At 38.8% G+C, this 27,440-nt stretch overlaps 2 protein-coding genes across 6 annotated transcripts in view; one reads left to right on the top strand and one right to left on the bottom strand.

The window, feature by feature from the left end:
- The window catches only part of lrrc9 (leucine rich repeat containing 9), a 32,419-nt gene extending 20,164 nt beyond the window's left edge, over nt 1-12,255 (bottom strand). The window contains exons 1-15 of one of the 4 annotated variants that reach the window (XM_061895199.1): nt 11,910-12,255; nt 9,075-9,155; nt 8,660-8,878; nt 8,413-8,553; nt 8,269-8,332; nt 8,123-8,193; nt 3,228-3,410; nt 2,836-2,991; nt 2,592-2,758; nt 2,367-2,498; nt 2,116-2,292; nt 1,930-2,041; nt 422-551; nt 220-345; nt 26-135 (exon numbers count right to left, since the gene is read on the bottom strand). In XM_061895199.1, the coding sequence (XP_061751183.1) occupies nt 26-135; nt 220-345; nt 422-551; nt 1,930-2,041; nt 2,116-2,292; nt 2,367-2,498; nt 2,592-2,758; nt 2,836-2,991; nt 3,228-3,410; nt 8,123-8,193; nt 8,269-8,332; nt 8,413-8,553; nt 8,660-8,878; nt 9,075-9,155; nt 11,910-11,924 (1,884 nt within the window). In that variant the 5' untranslated portion in view covers nt 11,925-12,255. The remainder of the gene's footprint in view (nt 1-25; nt 136-219; nt 346-421; nt 552-1,929; nt 2,042-2,115; nt 2,293-2,366; nt 2,499-2,591; nt 2,759-2,835; nt 2,992-3,227; nt 3,411-8,122; nt 8,194-8,268; nt 8,333-8,412; nt 8,554-8,659; nt 8,879-9,074; nt 9,156-11,909) is intronic. The other 3 variants (XM_061895198.1, XM_061895200.1, XM_061895201.1) reach the window with 3 other exon arrangements.
- rtn1a (reticulon 1a) overlaps nt 12,227-27,440 on the top strand; it is a 40,755-nt gene continuing 25,541 nt past the window's right edge. Inside the window, exon 1 of one of the 2 annotated variants that reach the window (XM_061895238.1) lies at nt 12,227-12,669. In XM_061895238.1, the coding sequence (XP_061751222.1) occupies nt 12,453-12,669 (217 nt within the window). In that variant the 5' untranslated portion in view covers nt 12,227-12,452. The remainder of the gene's footprint in view (nt 12,670-27,440) is intronic. The other variant, XM_061895240.1, reaches the window with a different exon arrangement.

Below are 27,440 nucleotides of genomic sequence, written 5' to 3'. Positions count from 1 at the left end.
GATAAGTATGGATACATCTGCTTACCCCTGTGGTGTATTCAAAACAAATGATGTACTCTGGCAGGACAAGATCATGATCAAAGACAAACCATTGTTTTGCTCTAGGAATGTTATGAGAGCCACAGTGTGCTCGATCTAAATGAAGTCAAGAAAAGACATAGTGGAAATCGTGCATCTCAAATAATAATGTATATATGCCATTTCGCTCTTGTGTTGTACCTTGATGCTTGGCACTCACATAGCGATAAACAGAAGAGGCTCTGGGATATGATCTTCTTTGCACGGGTTGTCCCTCTCTGATGGGTTTGCTGTGTCCCAGAAAAACTTTGGCAAGAATAACCTTACCTGCAGGATAAACATATTGCATTTCACCATAATTGAAGCTTAGAGAATACATTTTTCCCAAAAGCTACTCACACACCATATCTGTAGGGGATTTTATCCGTTCTTTTCTTGGGGCACCCTTGCTCAGCCAGAAAATATTCTATTCTCGGCTGTTCACTCACAATCAGGCTGTTGGATAAAGGCACAGCTGCTTCTTTTCCCATAGCCTTGGTTTTAAAGAAAAATGTTGTTACTAAAACAATTAATTGTTGTGTATCACAAATGCTCCAATTACCGCAAAGGTGTTTAAGCAGTGTAATAAGTAGGAATGGGTACCATAATGACTGTTGTCAACATAAACAGCAGTAACTACACCAAAAACTAGGAAGCTATTTGTGTGGCATTTTGGTGCTAAATTAATGCAGACTCAGCCCCCTGCAACAACACTTGAAGAAAGTAATATTGTGCAACTGATATATTATAAGTAATGTAGCGACTTGACAGAAGCAGTGCTGAGTTCAAAATTTGCGCATAAATTTCTCCCTCAGTTTCCACACTGGCAAAACACCTGAATGGTGTTTTGCCAGTGTGTCATTGTCTACAAAACACACTTGTAAGGGGCATACACAAACATCTGCATTCTAAACACCAACATTACAACACAAGCAGGTTGCTACAATAGATTAATTTTGCTCACGTAATGTTAACAAGCAACTCTGTTGTAAATGTAGTATAACATCGCCACCATCATTTATAAATTTCTGTTCGAATATGCTAGAACTGTAGAATGTTCAGTCACACTTTTCGAGCAGATATATTTCTCATATATTTGACTCACTTTTCTCACATTTAGCTCATTTTCATCACAATTAAGTTTACATTAAATCTTTACTCCAAATATTATATCTAAATGGTATATCTGAAACTAAATTTTTAAATGTTATATCTAAACCTAAATCATAAATGTAAATCTAAAAGTCACATTAAAACCAAAATCTTAAATATGAATCTATATGTTAAATCTAAACCTAAATAAATTAGTAGAGAGGTGTGCTGGCTACTGGGAGGACTGCTTGACACTGCAAAAAACATGACCATGTAAAATTTCTTGCCACCATCTTTGCAGTCTCAAAGAGTTGCTTAGAGAAGCGAGAATTGTCCATTACTTCTTTAAAATAACTTTTACAATTGTATTATTATATTAACAACAACAGGCTTGTGCAGAATGCATGCATTTAAAGTAGCTAAGATTGATCACCTGTATCAGATAATATAGCAACAATATCTAACATCTAAAAATCGTTAGTTTAGTTAAAAAATAACTATTATTATAAACTCTAATAATAGTTCAGAGTGGATGAAAAAGTGCAAAGGAAAACTTAGTTAATTGACCACATAGTCATTAATATAAAGGATGGTGTTACGTCGGTTTTCATACTTGACACTTTTCATATAATTCGGTTTTAGAATAAAATTATATCGGTTATAATTGAGCCAAATATTGCACAAAGCCAACTAGTTTGTTTTCCCGAGTACCATTCCACAGAACCGAGGCGTTAATTTGAGAATTTATGGTATCCATATGAAACTTGAGTTCAAAAATACCTTATATTCTTTTGCTGTTTTGAAGCCGTCCTCAAGGATGCACAAAACATCGTCTGTGTTTTGCTCAGAGTCAGCTATGTAAAACAAGTGCTCAAGCAGTCTCTTATGATTCCTAATTAAAATGCTTACATTAGATGTGCAAAACACTCAAAAAACATGTTTGCTTTTTATTATTTTGTGGCTTACTGTGTAAAAGCTGAGTCCTCCCTAACCAGCAGGGATTGAAGTTTCTCCTTAAAGCGAAGCCTCAGCACACTGTTGTGGATGCGGATAACTCTGTTGACCTTAACACCGAAGACACCAAGACTCGTGTAGTCCGAGCGAGAGAAGCGAGAGAGCAGGAGTTCATGACAGGAATTAAACCTGTGGAAGACAATATAATTATATGTAAAGTGGGACAATAGTGTGCAACTTTTTCTGTGATATCACACAAGTACCAAGGGTCTGTGGTGCTCCCTTCTTCCAAACGAATATTTCCGACACTTTGGAGCTCTGTCAACAGAAACTGAACGGTGTCCTCCATCATGCATGTTATTTGGTCTAGATTTTGTTGATACCAGCTTTCTGTTCTGGATACAGAAAAAGCATATTTTTTGACTTAGGATAAAATGTACCAAAGTTTATATTTTTGTTTTTTTCTCAACATTAACACAAAAACTAACTCATGCAGCCTCCTGATCCAAAGAGCCAGTCTTTTCTTTAGCTTTTCATTTTTTTTCTGTAGTATTTCCTCCAATGGGGGGTCAGACGTGTCAATTTCAGCGCTGAAATCTTCCACTTCGCGATTCGAACTATCCTCTAAAGACTTCTTCCAAAGCTCACGTTCAAGCTGGGAATTCACCGCAACGATTAAAGGTTAGGTATTGACTGTGAAATTCCTGATACACTTTCTGGAGGTCTACCTACATTTTTTAAGGTGTAATTAAGTGACCAGATGCTTTCTTTGGATGACTCCAAGGAGGCTTTCTTCTTCTCCATAAGCTGCAGCCTACTCTCCGACAGATTTTGCTGAGCAGTGCGTGCACGCATGTTGTAAAACATCATCTTCTTCATTACGGTGGACTATTGGGAAGGAAAGCACATGTCACCCTGAGGGGGGACTTTGAAGTTAATATACAGGACATAATCTTGCAGAAATTTAATGGTTGTCCAAAAAATGTCCTTAAATGTAATGTGTAAATTTTATGTAAACTAAACCCCAGTTAAGAATTGTAAAAATACAAATAACATTTGACAGCTTTAAAGAAATATCTAAACTATTTAAAGTACATACATTTTTAAGTATGTTTAGCTCATACCTCTGCTGCTTCCTTGACTTGTACGCTTGATACGTCATAGGTATCAAGTAGCAAAAGTAAGGGCAAGTGGTACAGGACGTGTGTGGCGTAGTTACACAGCCGACACACTGGGTTTGGGATTGACGTGGAGTCACTCAGCGTAAGTTCTCTCAGCCGGCGCAGGCAGGTAAGCCGAGTAAGCTCCTAAGACAAAAACACACATGTTTGTACTACCTAAAACACAGAATATTTAACAATAGTGGTGCCTCAGCCTAAGAGCACCACGACATAAAGTGTTGTGATATAAGAGTTGTCTCTTGGCTAATTATTATGCTTTAAGTCGCCGGTAAAAAATTGCGTTACTATATGAACATCCCCGCCATTAGTTGCCGTAGTGAATGCACAGTGATCAGCCCAAAACATCTGGGGCATCAAATATTAAGAGCGCGTACACACAAAGACCTGGCGTACGCCCTTCTCTACGGAAAAAAACCCTGTTTGCCCGTATGACAGACGAATGTGCTCACCACTCGACTAAAAGCCTGAACTGGCAGCATAGCAGTCAGCACTACTCTTGAAGTCGTCGAAGAGTGAGGCTCGTCTCCGTCACGCTGGCATGTTTAAATGTAAAATGTTTCAAACCAAATATTACATTATTTTGAAATTAAACTCTAATCTGGCCGTTAGTAGGCTTCAATCTGAACACATTTTGGTGTAAGCTACACAAATTATATTTATTTTGGGAGTTATTAGAAGGCCTTTTTCCATTGCAGGAGCTTTTTCAGGAATTCTCTCATTTACTGGGTAAGTAAAGTTTCCCCTGTGTTTACATCAAAACTACTCACATAGATTTACTTCTTCAGGAACCTTTATTAGTTCCTGCCAGCAAAGTGGGACTTTTGGAAGTTCTGAGGAACTTTCAAAGCGCTGATTGGTTGAAAACAGTTTGGGGCTTTCCTAAAAACTTTTTCCGAACACACGAGAATCAGAGTATGCACGGTGACTTGTTTATTTCCTATTTCTTGTGTATTTCTATTACAACATATTTGACAACGGTGAGAAAGAAGAACATAAGGAACTTCTGACTTGCAGGAACTTTTGTAGACATCTGTGTGCAGATGAACACTGATCAATAGAACGACAGTGAACGACAGTGAACAAAACTGTAAATGCAGCACTTTAGTTTTTGCTCCCATTTTTCATGAGTTGAACTTAAAGATCTAAAACTTATACTATATACACAAAAGACCTATTCTTCTAAACTATTGTTCACAAATTGATTTAAATATGTGTTAGTGAGCCTTTCTTCTTTGCCAAGATAATCCATACTACCTCCCAGGTGTGGCATATCAAGATGCTGATTAAACAGCATGAATATTGCACAGGTGTGCCTTAAGGCTGGAATATATTCTTGCGTTGCGTAGCTAGTGTCCATTCTGACGGCATCTTGCTTAATTTATTGTTTTTCCTTATAATTCTCTTCCAAAACACTAAGGGGCAGTGTCTTCAGAAGGAACAACTGCAGCTGTTGTTGACTAGATACTGTGTGTTTAATTGCTGTGCCAAGCAACATCATGACACTGGAACCAATCATTTCCAATCATCAGTTTACTTTTAATGGACGTTTTACTTATAAACCAGAGAACACTACTTTTGTGAAGATGAACTGCGCAACTTCCGAACGACTCATGGCAGAAGACACTATTATTATCTGCAATGCTATTCGGCCATTTGGGACTTTGGACAAGAGAGAAACATGTAATTGTGAATAAACAAAACTGTTAAATAACTATTGTAAGTTAGCAACATGACGGTGTTAATTTGTATAGTAATGTTCTGAGTTTCATACTATGCCGTGCCTGAAAGAATAGTGACGGACAATGAGAAGTGTTGTGTGTGAGAGAAAAAGACATGTGTACACGACAAAGAACATGTGTCGGAATTGAACCTGTTGTTAGCACAAGATTGACAATAAAAGTTGAAAAGTGTCGTACTTTGTGACTCCTTCTGAGCGCAACAACAACACAATAAGCTGAAAAACGACACATACGGTAATTATTTTTAGAGCGCACTGAGATATTAAGTACACAATATCAGTTGTCATGCAATTTTTTAATCACTGTTGTTTAATTTCATTCAAGCATTTGTGCATTTCAAGCCAAAAGTCTGCTCGCCTGAGTCCTTGGCAAATACTGACCAATTACAGCTCTGTGTCCTGCGTCGCTGGTGACGCGAACCTAGGATTTTTGGGAGGTGCATGTACAGTAGGCTACGCGGGAAGCTGCGCAGAAAGAGCGGGGACGACGGCGTCGCATACACAAGCTACGCGACGCAAGAGTATACACCAGGCTTTTAGGCTGACCACAATTCAAAATCTGCACTGAAATGTGCAGTCTTATCACACAGCATAATGCCACAAATGTCACAGGTTTTGAGGGAGTGTGCAGTTGGCATGCTGACTGCTGGAATGTCCACCAGAAATGTTCATTTCTCTACCTTAAGCCGTCTTCAAAGGCGTTTCAGAGAATTTGGCTGTACATCCAAAGTAGGAAATTCACGCAACTCTTATTATGAGGTACCTGGTTTTACTCGCCTTTGATGAGGTGGCGACTTGTCCAGGGTGTACTATGCCTTCCGCCCTATTGTAGCTGAGATAGGCACTAACGCGCCCCGCGACCCCAAAGGGAATAAGCGGTAGAAAATGGATGGATGGATGGGTCTTACTCGCTAGCATTAACTTATTGCTAGAGATCAACATAACTTTGTTTTTTATGGAAAGGAAGAAAGTCAGTGCTGAGAAGAAGTGGATGATATTCATTGACATAAAAAAATAACTAATCAAAAACAAGCGTATGACGCAAATCAAACATATCACTGCTAGTCTGCGCCCCACTGAAGCAGGATGAGTTAACTACGCCATCCAGGAATGTTAAAATATTTAACCCACTGACATTTAACCCTAAAAATATCGAAACGCTGCTGATGGTTTGTATGACAGAGAAGCAGCTGGAAAGAGAAGTCCACACTCCAAAGTAAATGCTGTACATTAATAAGACATTGCTTCATAAAACTTCTGTAGTTGTTTGGAGTACATTTTATAGTATTTTTTTTTTTTTTTTTTTACAATATTATCTAAGAGTTTGTTTTGCTTTTTGAAAGGAATTCTAAATTAAAAAATTAAGCTGTTTTGGGGGCCAACACTTTGATTTGACATAGAAGTGTTTTGTATTAAGAGCTCTGTCATAGAACCAATTAGGCTAGTATGTTAGCTACTACTATAATTAAAGAAACCGTGAACATAAACAATATTGTCTGCATCATAATTGGTAAATGTTCATCCATACATTTTCTACACTGCTTGTTTTCCTCACAATGGTGATAGTGAGCTGCAACCTATCCCAGCTGAGCTTGGGCAAGAAACCGGGAACATGCTGGATTGATTAGTTGCTTGTCTATTATAGGGAACATGTATTTTAAAAAAATGTATTCTATCATTTAACAAAAAATTATACAAAAAGCAGTCAAAGACAAAGAAAGGAGTGTCCAAAGTTTTTCAAATGAGTGCCTCAGACATAAAAATTGAATGACATTGAAGATGCTTAAACCGATCCAATGTAGGTCAATAATACTATGTTAACCAATCTGAAGAAAACATTAACATTTTAGCTCACCGGTGTTAGGAAAAATACTTAGTAATTAGTTTTAACATGCTACTTTCTCAAAATAGTAATTACTTTTTCTTAAATGTAATTAGTTACCAGGCAACGCAATTGTTAAGTTGTTGTTTTTTTAAACTTCAAATACCTGGCATGTGTTGAGATGTTTTATGAGATTCGAGTTACCCACGATCTACAGGGACAAAGACTTTGCTGGCGGACATAATGTGACCTTTACATGTATGTTCTTGCCTTTTCAAGTAGTGCCTGTACTTCCATCCTAAAAAGGCCAGTTCTGTGTTGTTTGTTTGGGTTTCCGATATTTGTGAATGTACATCTTGTGAGTGTGATTGGTTGGGAATGATGAAATGTTGGGTGGGCGTGTCAAAAGGACAGAGACAGTGTGTGCAAGTTGGGGATAAACGTTGTTGGAAGAACTGAGCACTACTACTATTGATGTGTTAAAGTCGTAATAAAGTTAAATAACAGCAACAGACCCTGTGTTCCTCTGTTGGAACGCTACGATAACATGCCACTTTTCTGAGAGGCACGCAAACGCCACCTGCATACTTAACTAGTTATTTCCCTAATTCAGTAGTGTTTCTCACCTTCTTTATCAAAGCGCAGTCACTTGCAACTTTCTTTCGTTCCATGGTGGACTATTTTGAGGGTGTACTTAATCAGAAAAAGCGCAGAGATTAAATTGCCAATACGCAGGGATTCTTTATGGGCACACGATTCCACTGAACAATACCCAGGAAACAGACTTTTTATGTGCAATGTTTAGCCATACAATAGAGCGAGACAGCGTACTAAAACCAGGGCAAACGTTTGTCGAAACCGAATCATATTAAAAATCTGACTATTACTAATTAGATTACTTATTTCAGGAAAACTATTTCCGACGTTATTAACATGGTTATTTTCTAACACAGGTGACATATTGGTGTGATATACTTTATTACAATTAATCTAATTAGTAATGAAGTTTACTTTTACAGTATACCAAGGGACAATTAAAAAGGAGCTGCGGCCCAAAAATGGCCGCACTTTTGTTACTAGTGCTGTAAGACATTGTGTTAAGAGGTACTATTTTTGTCATAATATATCCAAGTTCAGTGCCTAAAAACTGAAAAAAATAAGGCGTAAGGTATTTCTAAACATCTTTTGGAAGGCTAAGCATTTTGATAGGATTTTTTCAATAGTAAATATGATAGAGTTTTTAACAAAAGCAAAACACATTTCTACTTTAAATCTCACCTTGAAGGAGCAGATCTTGTTCCCGGACAGATTAAGACTGTGAAGGTTGACATTGTTATCAAGGCTGCTCCCTTAAAAGTATGTCAAAAAAAATTATTTACTGATTCAACCTTGCACATAAACACTATACGGACAAAGAAACATACCAATTCTTTGAATATAATTGTCAGCAAGGTTTAGTTCTTTTAGCTTTTGAAGCTTGTTCAAGCCCTTTTGGATAAAGGAAAATATGAAATAAGTGTGTTGTCCAGAAAATCATTAAATGTAAAATCATTCATTTTTATCCAAACCTGTATATGTGTTATGGAGTTATTGTTGAGCCATAGTACTTCTATGTTGACGAGCAATTTTAATTTCTTTATTTCATTGATTTTGTTGTCATACAAGAAGAGTTTCCTGAGCCCAAGACAATACTGGAGTCCAGATATTTTCTGTAAAAAAAGATTAAGATTGAGCTGTTACGTGGTGAAACTGTAGTCTACAGCTAAGATGTACAATTACAGCTAAAATATAATCTTTAGTGTCAAATTCACTCACAGTCAGTTTACACTGGACTACCCAGAGCTCCTGGAGTAAAGGGAGGCTTTCAAGACCCTCAATGCGCTTTATGTCCTGCCCCACAATATTAAGATGGCGCAACTTCGGGAAGTAGGAAAGGCCAACCATTCGTGGAAAACCACTCAAGAAGATCTCTAAGGAAGTGATGTCAAGCTCCTCTTGAGAGAGGTCATCATAGGAGATTCCATTGGCCATGCACTGGAAAGTATCAATATTGACATACTGACGATGGAGATTCGAGCAAACACACGGCCAGTTTGAAGATAATAATGCTCAGACCATTTAACAGAGAAAGGCAGAAAATGGCAGATTTTTTAGTAACTGAACATCTGTAATGGATCACATTACATTGTATAGAGTCACTTAAAATATACTATACTTAAAAAATACTGACCATCTCTTTGACCACCTCCTCATCACGACGAAGACTTTCCCTACTTTTTTTTGCACTTTTATGCCTAGAAATGGACTGCATCTGTGGTAATAAAACAGGTTTAGTTGTTAATAAAGCATAATTAATTTATGTGATATGCACTTTGACAAAGATCTTACTATAGGGATGTTCCAATCAGTGTTTATGTTGCACTTTTCCATCATTAATGATTGAGATACCAATACTGATCACATGTATTAACTGTGAATCTGTAATTATTTTCTATTTATTTATGGTGAGCGCTATTGACAGTTTAAAAATATCAACACAATAATTAAACTAGTTCCTTTTTCTCTTATATACAATTATTAGAGCAAATATAAAGTCAATAGTACACAATAATTAAAAAAAAAAGAAAAATGTACTCTATTACTCATTTAAAGTCTTTTGGTTTTGCCCTCAAAATGTCCTGCTGGCCACAGGGAATTATTCCCTGAGCTTGGAAACATCAAAAAAAATGACAACAGTTTTGAGAGAAAAAAAATATCGAATTACTGTTGTTTCGATGTTATACTGATAGTTACCTCTGGTATCAACACCACCAATGTATGGCAAGAACCGCCCTCCTCTTACATGTTGTGTACAGACTGTGACAATGCTGACACAGCAACAGTTATTTTATCCTCTCTCTAGACTCTTATTAATCTATTTGTAAATCTGTGTTACTTTCTGCTGCTACATTGTTCCAGCTACACTTCCTAAACTTTATTAAGCGCTTAGTTCTTAGTGTCGTTTCAAACTATCTAAGCGGTAAGCTAAGATATTAGCATGCCTGCTCCTATCTTGCTCTCAGTGTGTAACATGTTTAGCCTCTTCCTCCAGTGATAATGTCACATGATAATATTGATACTTAGAAAACTAGAAAATGCAGTATATTTGCAGAAAGGGGGGGTGATTATTATTAATTTAGAGAAGCAACATATAGTTAACTGCTACCCGCTTGTCAGCCAATGCACCAAAAAAGTGTCGGACGGTAACAGTGTTTGCGATCTGCATTAAAAGACACATGGGCAACGTTAGAAAAAGTTTTCAAAATTATTTATGTATTTTTTATTACGCAAGTATATATAAAATAAATTGCTTTTGTTTTATTTTAAACAAGAGCATTGATAAATATATTTAAAAATAGAATATAAAATGCCTGACAAATGTGAATAAGTACAACACTCAAATTGATTATATATTTTGTGAAGGGACAACACTACTGATTTACAACTTAGAGTAGTCAGTGTACAGCTTGCACAGCAGTGTGCTTTCACTGTCCTCTACAAATACGTCAACTCGCATCCATTGTTGTCTAAATAGCTAGCAACACAAGTGGGTGTCTAGCCCTGCCTTAATCGGAGATGCTCTTTCACTCCTCCATGATGATCACTGGTGAAGCAGCCGGTGGCTCCTTATCTTCGAAAACTGCCATGTGGTGATGCAACTCAACTTCCCAAGGAAGTGTTGCTCAACGTCAGAACCTCATTGACAAACGTCAAGTTTCCCTCAATAAACCTCAGCTCCCTGGTTCCAGCAGCAATCGTGCAAAAGAGACTCAGACCATAAGAACACAACCACCATGATTAGACTGTGAGAAAGACACAGTTTGCTTGGTAGGACTTCTCGTCTGTACTGCCAGCTATTTAGACAATAATGGCTGTGTGTGTACATTTTTGAGTAAATTCAGCCAAACCTAACAGTATCTGAAGCTGATCAACGTCGTGTTTAACTTTTAATCGCGCAAGTAAAGCAAATCATATTATTTTAGGATGCTACAATCATCATCACATGTGGAATTAATGTATATTGTTATTATAAATCCACTCCAGTGGGGCCATTTCGCAAAAGCATCTACACGATGTTTACACGAAGGCGTCACAAGCACGTGTTGGTTCATACGTGGTGGTCACAAAACATCACAAAAAACATTTAAAAAAGAGTGTTCAAATGTCGACAAAAAATTTTTTTTTTAAATCTGACGTCACCGCTAGAGCGTCGACAGGTGACGTCACAATGCAGATTGTCGCGATGGCTGCTGGGAATTTGGCGCTTCGGTCAAGATGGTAAACTAGTAGCCTAACTAGTAGGGCGCGTTGTTTGACAGACGTAACACAATTAGCTGTCGCCAACTCCCCAACAACAGCCACCTTCTCATGGGTTCATTCCAATACATGTCGTACAGAAACATACTTTTGACTGCAGCCCGTTATTGCGTCTATTTTTAACAGCGAGGAACACTCCTTGGTGTCAACAAGTCCGCACAGCTCATTATCGTAGTGCTTCAGCTCAAGCAATTGGTTGATTATACTTGGTGCTGTCATTTAATTAACTGTCAGCTCAGGTAATATATATATATATATATATATATATATATATATATATATATATATATATATATATATATATATATATATATATATATAATCGAATAGCACAACAATATCATTCTTTAAGATCACAATTAATTTATGGCTCATATTATTCGCTAATGGTACCCATCATGGTCAGAATTACTGCCAAAAGGGGTGAAAGCTGTACAGTGGGCTCTATGTTATTCACATTGACGTGCAAGAACTAAAGAATTTGGGGAAGATACACGGCTACATTATACAGTAGGATTTCAATAGTAGAAGCTATGGGTGACCACATACTGTTTATAATTAGCTAATACAACCGCCAAAGGTAACAATAATACTACTGCTAACCCCAAGTTGCCAGAAACCCAAACGTGACAGACACGCGTTATAAATTAACCGGAACAGCATAAAATGGCTGTTTTTAGGGGGGAAGAAATACACGAAAGTTGCGTACCTTGACTCCCAACATGACTTTGGTTGTCCAGCAGTGTTGTGTATTGTTTGACACGTCTGGTTGCTAAGAAGCCATGTTGAAATTGTCCATATTCTCACTGCCACAAGGTGGCGCCACACTGCATGACTTGGTTTCCCTCGTGACACAATATGCTCTCACATGTTGGGGGTTTCTTAAGTAAAATAATATAGACGCACGGCAGCTTCCACATTAACGGGTGTAACCAATTAGTCAAACGTGACATTTTGTAGACATGTAGGGCTCTCTCATGTTTGTGTATGTCACCAACGAGGGGCGACCCCGAGCCTCCGGGTCACCGTGACGTCACACTAGGAGCGAGCAGTGAACTAAAAGAATCGAGCCGGCTCCTCTCCTGCTGCCCATCCCAGGAAGCACACACGCACACTCGGCAACTTACGCCAGTGACGTCGCGCCGCATCGCTGCGTGTTTGCCGCACAATATTAAACTAGTGATCGGCGCCGTGCAAACACACACGCACACTTCCACTCACGGACTCTGCTGTCCCAACACCAGACATAAGCATGTCCGCGCAGTCCGGCGAGGAGCTCGGCTCGGATGGGAAATGGTTCGGCGAGGACTACGGTGGGATGTATGGGAACACGGCGACTCAGTTCGACGAGCTCGGTGACGAGCTGAAGCCGAGAGGCGGCGAGGCTGCTGACGACCTCGTTCAACATTTTCATCCGTACCAGGACGACGGGAAAAGGCCCCCCGTTACTATGGAAACTGCATCTACAGGTAAATTGGTGCATGCAGCCTCAATACTTGCAAAAAAAACCCCAGCGAAATTCATACACAGTCGATCCTCTTATCTGTATGCGCTGCTGCTATCCATATTTGCAATTGCAGCAATTACGTCAACAAACTGCTGCACACACACGCTGACATGGCGGCCTGCTAATAGACAGTATTGTGGTTATAATTTCATCTGCACTGCATCATTAGCTAGAGGAAAAGGGACAGATGTTACAAACAGTTCTCAGTAAATGAAATAGTGTCAGTCCAATATAAAAGTGTACTGCACCACTGTAAATAACAACCTGCAATAAGGAATATTAAGGATCAATCACCCATGAGTGAAATAGGCCAATGTCATTTACAAGTATTCACTGTATAGTTATCTACTTATGGCTATATTGACATTTTAACAATATCGACACAATATTTTAACCAGTTCCGTTTTCTTTTAATGCATACAACTGTTTGCGCAAAACAAAGTCAATGGTACACAGTAACTAAACAAAAGAAAAAAAAAGCTATACTCTTTTAAATCATTTTTTACCTAAGTCAAGGTCCTCATGATTCCTAGGACTTCTTCTCTGAATTTCTAAACATTAACAAAAAATATTGATCTAATCACTCTATCCATCCATCCATCCATCCACTTTTTACCGCTTGTCACTCTAGTACAGATCATACACAGATACTACCCATGGTGTTCACACAACCAACTTATGGATCAATCCGTCCTCCTCTTAGTTGTGTGTAGTGTAGACTTCTGGCTGCGACCATGCTGACACACCAACATCTGCTATATTATCATCTCTGTAGACCCGTGATTCTCTAACTGTGTTGTGTGTACCATCAGTGGTACACAGGCTCCATCCAGTAGTACGCAAAATAATCACTTGATTAAAAATTAAAACTATTTAAACTGTTCGTGTGTGTAATGTTACAGTGGGGAAACATATTAAATATCCTTGAATAAAAACTCTGCCTTGTTTTTAATTAATATTTAGGCCTACTATGCTACTATTTAAATGTTGGTTATTATTTTGGTACCCAAGAGCCAAGTTTTTTCTGAGGTGGTACTTGGGACAAAAAGTTTGAGAACCACTGCTCTAGACTATTTCCTGTTGATATCTGCGTACATCTACACTTCTTAAACTTTACTGAGCACTTTTTTATTTGGTAGCATTAGCATACCTGCTATTGCTTGCTATCGGTCAGTGGCGTGTCCAGACTATTTTTTCAGGGGTGGCATACATGAAACTGTCAGTCTACCCCAGGAGCTGATGTAGTTGCTATAATAAGTATTAGGGCTGCAAATCTTTGCGTGTCCCACGATTCGATTCAATAACGATTTTTGGGGTCGCGATTCGATTATATATCGATTTTTTTCGCGATTCTCGATTCAAAAACAATATATTTCCGATTCAAAAGGATTCTGTATTCATTCAATACATAGGATTTCAGCAGGATCTTCCCCAGTCTGCTGACATGCTAGCAGAGTAGTAGATTTTTTTTAAAAGCTTTTATAATTGCAAAGGACAATGTTTTATCAACTGATTGCAATAATGTAAATTTGTTTTAACTATTAAACAAACCAAAAATATGACTTATTTTGTCTTTGTGAAAACATTGGACACAGTGTGTTGTCAAGCTTGTGAGATGCGATGCAAGTGTAAGCCACTGTGACACTATTGTTCTTTTTTTTTTATTTTTAAAAATGTCTAATGATAATGTCAATGAGGGATTTTTAATCACTGCAATGCTGAAATTATAACTAATATTGATACTGTTGTTGATAATATTCATTTTTGTTTCACTATTTTTGGTTTGTTCTGTGTCGTGTTTGTGTCTCCTCAATTGCTCTGTTTATTGCAGTTCTGAGTGTTGCTGGGTCAGGTTTGGTTTTGGAATTGGATTGCATTGTTATGGTATTGCTGTGTATTGGTTTGTTGGATTGCCATCCATCCATTTTCTACCGCTTATTCCCTTTTGGGGTCGCGGCGAGCGCTGGCGCCTATCTCAGCTACAATTGGGCGGAAGGCGGGGTACACCCTGGACAAGTCGCTACCTCATGGCAGGGCCAACACAGATAGACAGACAACATTCACACTCACAATCACACACTAGGGCCAATTTAGTGTTGCCAATCAACCTATCCCCAGGTGCATGTCTTTGGAAGTGGGAGGAAGCCGGAGTACTCGGAGGGAACACACGCATTCACGGGGAGAACATGCAAACTCCCCACAGAAAGATCCCGAGCCCTGGGTTGAACCCTGACTACTCAAGACCTTCGTATTGTGTGGCAGACGAACTAACCCCTCTTCCACCGTGAAGCCTATTATTACAATTTGTTGTTTTTATTTAAAATTGTTGAATTGATACTTAAGTTGTTTTATACAGTGCTAATTTAGTATTTAAACAGTCTCTCTGCTGTTATGCTCTAGGTTGCGAGCAAAATTTGGTGTTACGAGCATCCCCAACACTAGCTGGTGTAACAAAGGCCACGGTAAACCCTATAAGATCCAGCTGAAACATGTGAGTTCTTACTCGCCAACATTATCTTATAGCTAGAAGTCGGCAAAACTTTGTTTTTCCAACCATGGGAATGAAGAAAGTGAGCGTGAAGGACAGTTCTCAGAAGAAGTGGATAATAATAATGGAATTAAATAAATAAATAATCACCAACATGACCAAGCATGCTCCCAACTTGGTAAAACTATTGGAGCGCAGCACTGCTAGTCTGCAACATACCGAAGCAGAATGAGTCGTTAACACCAGCCAAGTATGTTAAAACAATATTTAAAATATCAAAAAGCTGTGTGTTTGACAGAGAAGCAGTTCGATGGAGGTACCATAGAAGTCTGCTATGCAGGGTAAAAGCTGTATATTATTAGAAGTGTTTTGAGTTAAGAGTGCTGTCACAAAACCAATTAAACTTATATTAGAGTTACTATTTGTATTATTGAAGTATTTAAATTAATATGTTGTTGAACTTGCATGTCACACAAAAATAGAAAAATTATTTTGGTTAAAATGTAAACGATACCCACTCGTAGTTGCCAAGATACCTTATTTAGATGTGATGTAATAGATTACCTGGAATTGTCATATACACGTTTGTGTTCCAGAGGCACCTGTTATGATCCGCTGCCCAGATCATACTCTGTTTATGTTTTCAGTTCACTTGTGTTCTCAACACCTGTTAAATTTGGTTTGTCTCAGTTGCCATGACGGCAGATCACAGTCACCTGCCTCTGGTTAGTTTTCGGGACGCGCACCTGTTGCCCGGGCACTAATCAGAGGGCTATTCAGTTTACGCGCTGGCCTCACTCGGTCTATTGGTCTTGTTTGCTCCTGTGCAACAAATTACGCTCTTGGTTACGCTCATAGTCTGCATTTTGATACTAGCATCTTTTGGCTACCCTTTTGTTTTCCGTGCCGTGGGCACCGCGCAGCATATTTTGTTCTGCAACTAGAATGAATAATTTATTCTCACCTGCAAGCCGCTTCCTGACATCCCTCTGCATCTTGAAAAGACGATCTCCGGCATCACAATGCCTTCAAGTGTAACAGCACCCATCTCATGGCCAACAATCGAATTAGAATTAGTGCATTTAAAAAGGGTCTTTGCACACACACACACACGCACACAAGAAAATGATAGTAACCGTTTTATTACATGAATCTCAGAATCATAATCAGCTTTATTGGCCATCGGTGTTTAACACACAAGGAATGTGACATGTTTGACGGTCCTTTAGGTACTTATATAAGAAAGTAACCGTTTCAAATACTAATTTCTATTAGTATTTTAAACTAAAAAATACTGTATAACATAATCACAAAAGCATTTGTGTTTAGATTTATTCTGTGTGTGTGTATACACGTGCAAGCACATGTATGTGTAAAATGCACTTCCTGTCCCAATTAGCCTCACTTTTATGAGTTTTATTGACTTAGTGATTGGGAGTGGTCTGTGGTGTTCATTATCCAACTACAAGCCATGAGAAGTGTGTCGTAAATGCTTCATGTCTGCTGTCGCTGTGGACAATTGTTTATTTCAGTAAATCTCTAACTATTCCATGCGCTACCGTCCCTTGGGTTTACTCTCAGAACGATTAGGAGCCAGGAAGTGAAACGTGATGCTTGATCCATCTCTTGTGCATGTGGTTAGTGTAAATCCCAATGCAGGATTTACACTAACCTTTAAGGGTTGAGAACTACCATCGCAGAGAAAACAACATCTCAATGGCTTGCTGTGAGGGTTATTTAAGCAAATGCATGCCTGCATCTGTGTGCTTTATTGCCAAATTCTGCATTGAAATGGAAGTGAGATGTCAATTTAAAGAAGTTACGCTAAATTGACAGCGTGGCGCAGACAGTCTCCCACACACTCTCCATCCATCCATAAATATCCATCCAAGCAAACAAAAAACAAGAATCAATACTGCATCACGGCCACAGAATCCAAATAGGTTTGCTTTTATCCAAACTGCCTCTCCATTGATTTACCTAAGGCCGATGTAACAAAAACATTTGTCCTGCGTGGCCTTTTGTGACGCTTCTTACTATAATTGTATGCTTCTTTGTTTAAGATCAATGCAACTCAAAGCAGACAACTGTTTACAGCAAAGCTTGTTTTTTTATTGACGTCTGCAAGTCATTTAGTTTGTACCTGCACTCTCATTTTAGGCTGCCTTTTGTCATCTCCCCAATTTAATGTGTGCCTTTACAGGCACTTAAATGTAATAAGTGGTCAGTATTTATAGGTGTAGTCAGACGTGGTAATCAATGTATTATGAGAGTATAAAGCATTAAAAGTATGAGTCACGCCATGACCGTATTGGAATCCAATATTACATCACCTTGCAGCACAATCACATCAGGACTACTTTGTCGTTCTTTTTAATAATTAAGATTGATGCACCTCTTGCTAAAGCCTCAGAACATTTCCTATGGTTTTACTTAAGTGTTACTACCGGTTACCTGGTTTTATTAATAGAAAAGTGAGACACTTTGAACCGAGTAAGCACTGAAAGTCCTTAGTTTACGATCAAGTTCCACTACTACGTTAACATAAGTCCAGTTTTAATGCAAGCTGAAAGATACCTGAAGGACGACATATAACACATATGCACATATAAATACCTTAATAAAAAAATTACGTTCAATAATTGAACAGAAATGTAAACAAAAGTAAACCACTTATTTAGGGTCTTTCTTGCACATGGTGTGACAAGCTTATGTCTAAATAATGAGACCACCAGGCTGCATAATTATCATTGTCCATTTTAAAAGGAGTAGATTTTTTTTTTAAGTTCAAAGATACTGTTTTTATCCTTGATGATGGTCGCAACAGTTGAACAACTTGAACCAGCATGCGACGTCTAATTTAACTTTCCTTTTATTTGATGCACTGCCATCAGAAGAGTCTGTCTTGTGCCTGGGTGACATAATGGAGGGGGAAATGTAATTAAAAAGAACAAAAGGAACATTGTCTTTCCTTGGTGTTGTTGCCACGCACATTTAATTAGTTCTCAGTATTACCGGTAATCATTTACGAGAATGTGCCGTAACCACAAAATATTGCAACAACAGTGTGATGCAAAAATGTTGTTTGAGATTCCAAATACTCTTATTTCTTTTCATTTGTTTTCTGTAGAGAACAGTGTATATAACACAAGAGTATTAAACAGGGTTTCCCATAGATTGCCAAGATAAATCTGGTGAAGGGGGCGTGGTTAGGGGCATTGTCACATGACATCACATATTTTGTTATAACGATATGATTTTCTCTAAGAAGGCAAAAAAAATTGTAATTAATATTAAGATATATTTTAATGTAGTTTAGTCATATTTTCAATTGACGTTTTTTATTGTACAATGTACTTTGTTGAAATGTTCTTACATTTTTTTTAAATTAAAAACGACTACCAACAAATCTAGCATCATTTTGTGGTGTTATTATAGAATGTCGTGTGTGTGTGTGTGTGTGTGTGTGTGTGTGTGTGTGTGTGTGTGTGTGTGTATATATATATATATATATATATATATATATATATATATATATATATATATATATATATATATATACATACACACACATACATGTATATATACACACACACACATATATATATATATATATATATGTATGTATATATATATATATATATATATATATATACACACACACACACATATATATATATATATATATATATATATATATATTAGGGGTGGGCAAATTAATGCGTTAATTACGCGTTAACTCATCAATCTATTAACGCAGCCAATTATTTTATCGCACATTTGCGTATGTTGTTTACATGCTTTTATTTTTTTAACGCCTTTTCGTAAAAAGATGGCGTCGCCCGGATGGGCTTCGTTGTCGAGTGGCTCTTGGTAAAGATGGAACATTTGGCAAAAATACCAGATAATTCTGCAAATTTCATGGCTGGCTTACAGCGTGGTCACTTCGGGATCACTTACGACCGCCAGACAATTCTGTATGTGGATAGATCGGGCCGTTTTGGACTGAATGACGCGTGCTTGCTAGACCGGCTAGCTAGCATGGGAATACTTTGCCGGCTAGATCCAGCGGCCTGTGAAGCAGCGGACTACATGTGTTGTCTGTCTATTTATGAATAATGCAGACTTGGAGTGTTGGCTGAGTTCTTAACGTTTACTTTCAGAGCGTGCATATCACAACATACAAGATGCCGTCATGGCGACACAACCTATACCGTCACTCCTGTTGCATGCTGGGTAGGGTAGTTCTCATAACATCACAATATAGTACCATGTATATGCGTTCAGTTTATCAAAGCACCAAGCAAACAATCGGAAAATTCCCATCATATCAAATCCTAGATATGGTCATAATTATTTTAAGTGCACTACGCATAATAAACACAACATTATTAATATTGCTACTACAGATAATTTGATCAAAAATTCCCTAAAACAGCCTACTACCTATAATATAGGTTTTTTAAACATAAGATCCCTGATAAAAAACATGTTTCTGCTGTTACCTCAGAAATTGCCTGTTCAGATGTTATTATTGTGGCTCAGAGATTTGTATGTAGATTATATTTATTTCCCATAACAAACAGGATAACTTAAATACCCTGGCAGTAGCAATAAGCTTAAATGTTTGTATTTACATTTTTTGAGTTGATTTTCATAAAATATGCTATTTAACTGCTACTGTTTAACAAGGACTGATTTAAATTGTGTTTGCACAACAAATGTTTTGGCGCGTTTGTTCATGTGGGAAAATATTCCAATAAAGGTGCATTACATACTACTTTTGAATTAATTATTGGGCTTTGCGTATACAATGCAGTTAATCACGATTAATCGGAGAAATAGTGCGATTAACTTCGATTAACATTTTAATCGTTGCCCAACCCTAATATATATATATATATATATATATACGTATATATATATACATATATATATATATATATATATATATATATATATATATATATATATATATATATACATACATATATATATATATATATACATATTAGGGGTGTGGGAAAAAATCTATTCGAATACTAATCGCGATTCTCACGTTGTGCGATTCAGAATTGATTCTCATTTTTTTAAAAAGTCAATTTTTTATTTTTTTTATCAATCCAACAAACCAATACACAATACTAAAACAATGCAATCCAATTCCAAAACCAAACCTGACCCAGCAACACTCAGAACTGCAATAAACAGAGCAATTGAGGAGACACAAACACGACACAGAACAAACCAAAAGTAGAGAAACAAAAATGAATATTATCAACAACAGGATCAATATCATTTATAATTTCAGCATAGCAGTGATTAAAAATCCCTCATTTACATTATCATTTGACATTTATAAAAAAACAAAAAAACAATAGTGTCAGAGTGGCTTACACTTGTATTGAAACTTATAAGCTTGACAACACACTGTGTCCAATGTTTTCACAAAGATAAAATAAGTCATATTTTTGGTTAGTTTCATAGTTAAAACTAATTTACATTATAGCAATCAGTTGATAAAACATTGTCCTTTACAATTATAAAAGCTTTTTTTTTTTTTTTTAAATCTACTACTCTGCTAGCATGTCAGCAGACTGTGGTAGATCCTGCTGAAATCCTATGTATTGAATGAATACAGAATCGTTTTGAATTAGAAAAATATTGTTTTTGAATCGAGTATCGCGTTGAATCGAAAAAAATCGATGTATAATCGAATCACGACCCCAAGAATCGATATTGAATCGAATCGTGGGACACCCAAAGATTCGCAGCCCTAATGCATATATATGCTACAGTACGGTCTTTATTGCCATTGCACAAGTAAAACGAAACTTTGTTTTCAGCACAAACCCGTTCAAGATTAGACAAACAAACAGTGTAGAGGGTTACAGGACAGGAAGGCTGATGGGTTGCCACTAGGCGCCTCTGAAAAGGTAAACTCTGGGGGAGGATACATAATACAATCTAGACTGGGCTCCTAAGAGGGCCCAGTCTGGTGTGGGAAAAACACTTCATAGCAAAGTACATATGCAGTCGTGGTCAAAAGTTCACATACACTTGTAAAGAACATAATGTCATGGCTGTTTTGAGTTTGCAATAATTTATACAACTCTTATTTTTTTGTGATAGAGTGATTGGAGCACATACTTGTTGGTCACAAAAAACATTCATGAAGTTTGGTACTTTTATGAATTTATTATGTGTCTACTGAAAATGTGACCAAATCTGCTGGGTCAAAAGTATACATACAGCAATGTTATATTTGGTTACATGTCCCTTGGCAAGTTACACTGCAATAAGGTGCTTTTGGTAGCCACCCACAAGCTTCTGGCAAACTTCTGGTTCAATTTTTGAAGATTCCTCTTGAGATAATTGATTTAGTTCAGCTAAATTTGTTGACTTTTTTACATTGATTTGTTTCTTCAGCATTGTCCACACGTTTTTGTCAGGACTTTGAGAAGGCCATTCCAAAGCCTTTATTCTAGCCTGATTTAACTATTCCTTTACCACTTTTGATGTGTGTTTGCACTTTGCGGTCATTGTCCTGTTGGAACACCCAAGTGCGCCCAAGACCCAGCCTATGAGGAGATGATTTTAGGTGGTCCTGGAGAAATTGGAGGCAATCCTCCTTTTTCGTTTTCCCATTTAAGGCACCAGTTCCATTGGCAGCTAAACAGGACTAGAGCATAATACTACCACCCCCATGCTTGATGCTAGGCTTGGTGTTCCTGGGATTAAAGGCCTCACCTTTTCTCCACCAAACATATTGCTGGGTATTGAGGCCAAACAGCTTCATTTCTGTTTCATCTGACCACAGAACTTTCCTCCAGAAGGTATTATCTTTGTCCAAGTGATGTCAGATGAAACATAAATGTAGTTGTTTGGCCACAATACCCAGCAGTATGTTTGGAGGAGAGAAGGTGTTCCCAGGAACACTATCCCACCGTCAAGCATGGTTGTGGTAGTACAAACCCCGTTTTCATTTGAGTTGGGAAATTGTGTTAGATGTAAATATAAACGGAATACAATGATTTGCAAATCATTTTCAACCCATATTCAGTTGAATATGCTACAAAGACAACATATTTGATGTTCAAACTGATAAACATTTTTTTTGTTTGCAAATAATCATCAACTTTAGAATTTGATGCCAGCAACACGTGACAAAGAAGTTGGGAAAGGTGGCAATAAATACTGATAAAGTTGAGGAATGCTCATCAAACACTTATTTCGAACATCCCACAGGTGTGCAGGCAAATTGAGAACAGGTGGGTGACATGAATGGGTATAAAAGCAGCTTCCATGAAATGCTAAGTAATTCACAAACAAGGATGGGGCGAGGGTCACCAATTTGTAAGCAAATTGTCGAACAGTTTTAGAACAACATTTCTTAATGAGCTATTGCAAGGAATTTAGGGATTTTACCATCTACGGTCCGTAAAATCATCAAAAGGTTCAGAGAATCTGGAGAAATCACTGCACGTAAGCGATGATTTTACGGATCTTTAATCCCTCAGGTGTTACTGCATCCAAAACCGAGATCAGCGTGTAAAGGATATCACCTCATGGGCTCTGGAACACTTCATAAAACCACTGTCAGTAACTACAGTTGGTCGCTACATCTATAAGTGCAAGTTAAAACTCTACTATGCAAAGCAAAACCCAGTTATCAACAATACCCAGAAACACCGCCGGCTTCGCTGGGCCCGAGATCATCTATGATGGACTGATGCAAAGTGGAAAATTGTTCTGTGGTCTGACGAGTCCACATTTCAAATTATATTTGGAAACTGTGGACGTGGTGTCCTCCGGAACAAAGAGGAAAATAACAATTCGGATTGTTATAGGCGCAAAGTTCGAAAGCCAGCATCTGTGATGGTATGGGGGTGTATTAGTGCCCAAGGCATGGTTAACTTACACATCTGTGAAGGCACCATTAATGTTGAATGATCCATACAGGTTTTGGAGCAACATATGTTGTCACCCAAGCAACGTTTCAATGGACGCCCCTGTTTATTTCAGCAAGACAATGCCAAGCCACGTGTTACAACAGCGTGGCTTCGTAGTAAAAGAATGTGGGTGCTTTCCTGGCCCGCCTGCAGTCCAGACCTGTCTCCCATCGAAAATATGTGGTGCATTATGAAGCGTAAAATACAACAGCGGAGACACCGGACTGTCAAACGACTGAAGTTCTACATAAAACAAGAATGGGAAAGAATTCCACTTTCAAAGCTTCAATAATTAGTTTCCTCAGTTCCCAAACGTTTATTGAGTGTTGTTAAAAGAAAAGGTGATGTAACACAGTGGTGAACATGCCTTTTCCCAAATACCTTGGCACATGTTGAGGCTATGAAATTTTAAGTTTACAATTATTTGCAAAAAAAAAAAAAGTTTATGAGTTTGAAAATCTAATATCTTTGTAGTGCATTCAATTGAATATGAGTTGAAAAAGATTTGTAAATCATTGTATTCGGTTTATATTTACATCTAACACAATTTCCCAACTCATATGGAAACGGGGTTTGTAAAATTTGAGTATTTTCAACTTTGATTTCATACACTTAATCCTGCTTGGATTTGATTTTTTGCAACACAGCAGTGTGACAGATTATTTTCCACAAGGTCATGGAGTAAAAGCAAACTGAAAGAGAAATCTAGCATTTGGAAGGACGTGGATAAAGTCATTGGATCATCCCTACTTTGCAGCACATTTACTGATGTTTTGAAGGTTCAAGCATTTCTTCTATTTTTTATTTTTTTTAATCCAGCCCATTTAATTTGCAAAAGGGGGCGCCTTTGATATGCTGCGCTCCCTATCTGAGTGGTCTTCATATGGCAAATAGAACAGATACAACAAAAGCCTCTTTCACCAAGCATCCACCAGGACAACTTTGTTTTAGAACGCTGACATAATTATGTTGGCATCAGTTTGAGAATTCCTCTGTTGTCGGCTCTAATGTCATCTAAGTGCAGCAAATCATTTGTCGGAGCCTTGTGGGCCTCTGCAGATTGAAAATGCCGCCAGTCTCAACACTATAAATTTGTCAAGAGCATCAAGCATTCGGCCTCGTCATTGATGGGGATGACTTATGCAACGCCCTGGGTTTGGTGCAGGGAATAGAAGGGGGTATTTAAGCCTCACTAGGATTAGTGGCACTTCATCACACCTGACCTCTATTTGCTGCGTCTAGTGCTTCCCACATCTGCCGAGAAGGTTTTTGTGAGTGTTTTGTATCATTGAGTGTGAGATTATTAGGGCGTTGCCAGGGTGATGATGGCTTGGGGGACCTATACAGTTTAAGTGGACTAAAGAGGATTATACAATGATTTGCTTTGGCAAAATATCAAGGGTGTTTATGTCGCTGGGCTCATTTTGATCAAACGCAAGTTGACCAACGACAACATCTATGAACGATTCTGACTGTGAAATATAGTAATTCTTAGTTTTGATTGAATAAACTGCACTGCATCCTACTGATAATTGTTTCCATGTTGCCTTCCTGGCGAATAGCGTGACTTTGGGCTGCACGCACCGTGCTGTATTGTTAATAACAGAAAAAAAGGAAAGTGGCAAGGCTTTTAGGAAGCAAAGGTTGGGACGTCCTGACCTGTTGTCTCTTCTGTGACTCTAGTCCTCATCTTTCGTCCATTGCTAACCCAAAGACTACATATTAAATCTTTCTCCCTCTCATCCAAGCCCAGCAGCTGGAGCCAAACTATTTTTAGTGCCAGCCAAGCCTGGGGAGAAACGAGGGCTAGAGAACAGGAGGGGAGGCGACTGTGACTTGTACACAACACAAATATTAGTATCATGCGTGGGAGCTGTTGATCTTTGCTTAGATTTTACTACAAGCAAATGATGCACGACATACCAAACATAATAATAAAGGACCTGATCATTCGAAACGCAGTAAACTCTCCAACGTCTGTTCTGTGATTTGTTTCGATCACCGCATTTTTCGGAGTATAAGTCGATCCGGAGTATAAGTCGCACCTGCCGAAAATGCATAATAAAGAAGAAAAAAAAACATATATAAGTCGCTCTGGAGTATAAGTCGCATTTTTTGGGGAAATTTATTTGATAAAACCCAACACCAAGAATAGACATTTGAAAAGCAATTTAAAATAAATAAAGAATAGTGAACAACAGGCTGAATAAGTGTACGTTATATGACATATAAATAACCCACTGAGAATCTGCCTGGTATGTTAACGTAACATATTATGGTGAGAGTCATTCAAATAACTATAACATATAGAACATGCTATACCTTTACCAAACAATCTGTCACTCCTAATCGCTAAATCCCATGAAATCTTATACATCTAGTCTCTTACGTGAATGAGCTAAATAATATTATTTGATATTTTACGGTAATGTGTTAATAATTTCACACACAAGTCGCTCCTGAGTATAAGTCGCACCCCTGGCCAAACTATGAAAAAAACTGCGACTTATAGTCCGAAAAATACGGTAAATACATTTTACCATAAAAAATAAGATAATCTGGTGCAAGTTATCTACTGTAAATGCAATTGTTTTAAATGGGTCATATTTTCATTTTTTTTCTACATTTATCCATCCATCCATCTTATTCCGCTTATCCGAGGTCGGGTCGCAGGGGCAGCAGCCTAAGCAGGGAAGCGCAGACTTCCCTCTCCCCCGCCACTTAGTCCAGCTCCTCTCGGGGGATCCCGAGGCGTTCCCAGGCGAGCTGGGAGAGATAGTCTTCCCAACTTGTCCTGGGTCTTCCCCGTGGCCTCCTACCGGTCGGACGTGCCCGAAACACCTCCCAAGGGAGGCGTTCGGGTGGCATCCTGACCAGATGCCCGAACCACCTCATCTGGCTCCTCTCAATGTGGAGGAGCAGCGGCTTTACTTTGAGCTTCTCCTGGATGGCTGAGCTTCTCACCCTATCTCTAAGGGAGAGAGAGCCCCGCCACCCGGCGGAGGAAACTCATTTCTGCCGCTTGTACCCGTGATCTTGTCTTTTCGGTCATGACCCAAAGCTCATGACCATAGGTGAGGATGGGAACGTAGATCGACCGGTAAATTGAGAGCTTTGCTTTCCGGCTCAGCTCCTTCTTCACCACAACGGATCAATACAGCGTCCGCATTATTGAAGACCTGTCAATCTCACAATCCACTCTTCCCTCACTCGTGAACAAGACTTGAACTCCTCCACTTGGGGCAAGATCTCCTCCCCAACCCGGAGATGGCACTCCACCCATTTACCTGGCGAGAACCATGGACTCGGACTTGGAGGTGCTGATTCTCATCCCAGTCGCTTCACACTCGGTTGCGAACCGATCCAGTGAGAGCTTAATATCTTGGACAGATGAAGCCATCAGGACCACATCATCTGCAAATAGCAGAGACCTAATCCTGCAACCACCAAACCAGATACCCTCAACACCATGACTGCACCTAGAAATTCTGTCCATAAAAGTTATGAACAGAATCTGTGACAAAGGGCAGCCTTGGTGGAGTCCAATCCTCACTGGAAACGGGTCCGACTTACTGCCGGCAATGCGGACCAAGCTCTGACACTGATCATACAGAGAGCGGACCCCCACAATAAGACAATCCGTTACCCCATACTCTCTGAGCACTCCCCACAGGACCTCACGGGGAACACGGTCGAATGCCTTCTCCAAGTCCACAAAGCACATGTAGACTGGTTGGTCAAACTCACATGCACCCTCAAGGACCCTGCCGAGAGTATAGAGGTCGTCCACAGTTTCACGACCAGGACGAAAACCACACTGTTCCTCCTGAATCTGAGGTTGGACTATCCGACTTAACCTCCTCTCCAGTACACCGGAATACACCTTACCGGGAAGGCTGAGTAGTGTGATCCCACGATAGTTGGAACACACCTTCTTAAACAGGAATCACCACCCCGGTCTGCCAGTCCAGAGGTACTGCCCCCGATTTCCATGGCTTCCCTGAACTCCTCCCATGTCAGAGTTTTTGCCTCCGCGACCGCCGAAGTCACACACCGCTTGGCCTGTCGGTACCCGTCTGCTGCCTCCGGAGTCCTATGAGCCAAAAGTTCCCGATTGGACTATTTCTTCAGCTTGACGGCATCCCTCACCGTTGGTCCAGCGGGATCTAGGATTACCGCCATGACAGGCACCAACCACCTTGTGGCCACATCTTCAATCGGCCGCCTTGACAATAGGAGGTACGGAACATCGTCCAATGTCCAGCGCCTCCCTCGTGACATGTTCAAAGCTCT

Source organism: Nerophis ophidion, linkage group LG03 (assembly GCF_033978795.1).
Source record: "Nerophis ophidion isolate RoL-2023_Sa linkage group LG03, RoL_Noph_v1.0, whole genome shotgun sequence".
NCBI classification, from domain to species: Eukaryota; Metazoa; Chordata; class Actinopteri; order Syngnathiformes; family Syngnathidae; genus Nerophis; species Nerophis ophidion.
The sequence above is the reverse complement of the archived record's forward strand: the minus strand, read 5'-3'. Positions and strand labels throughout refer to the sequence as shown.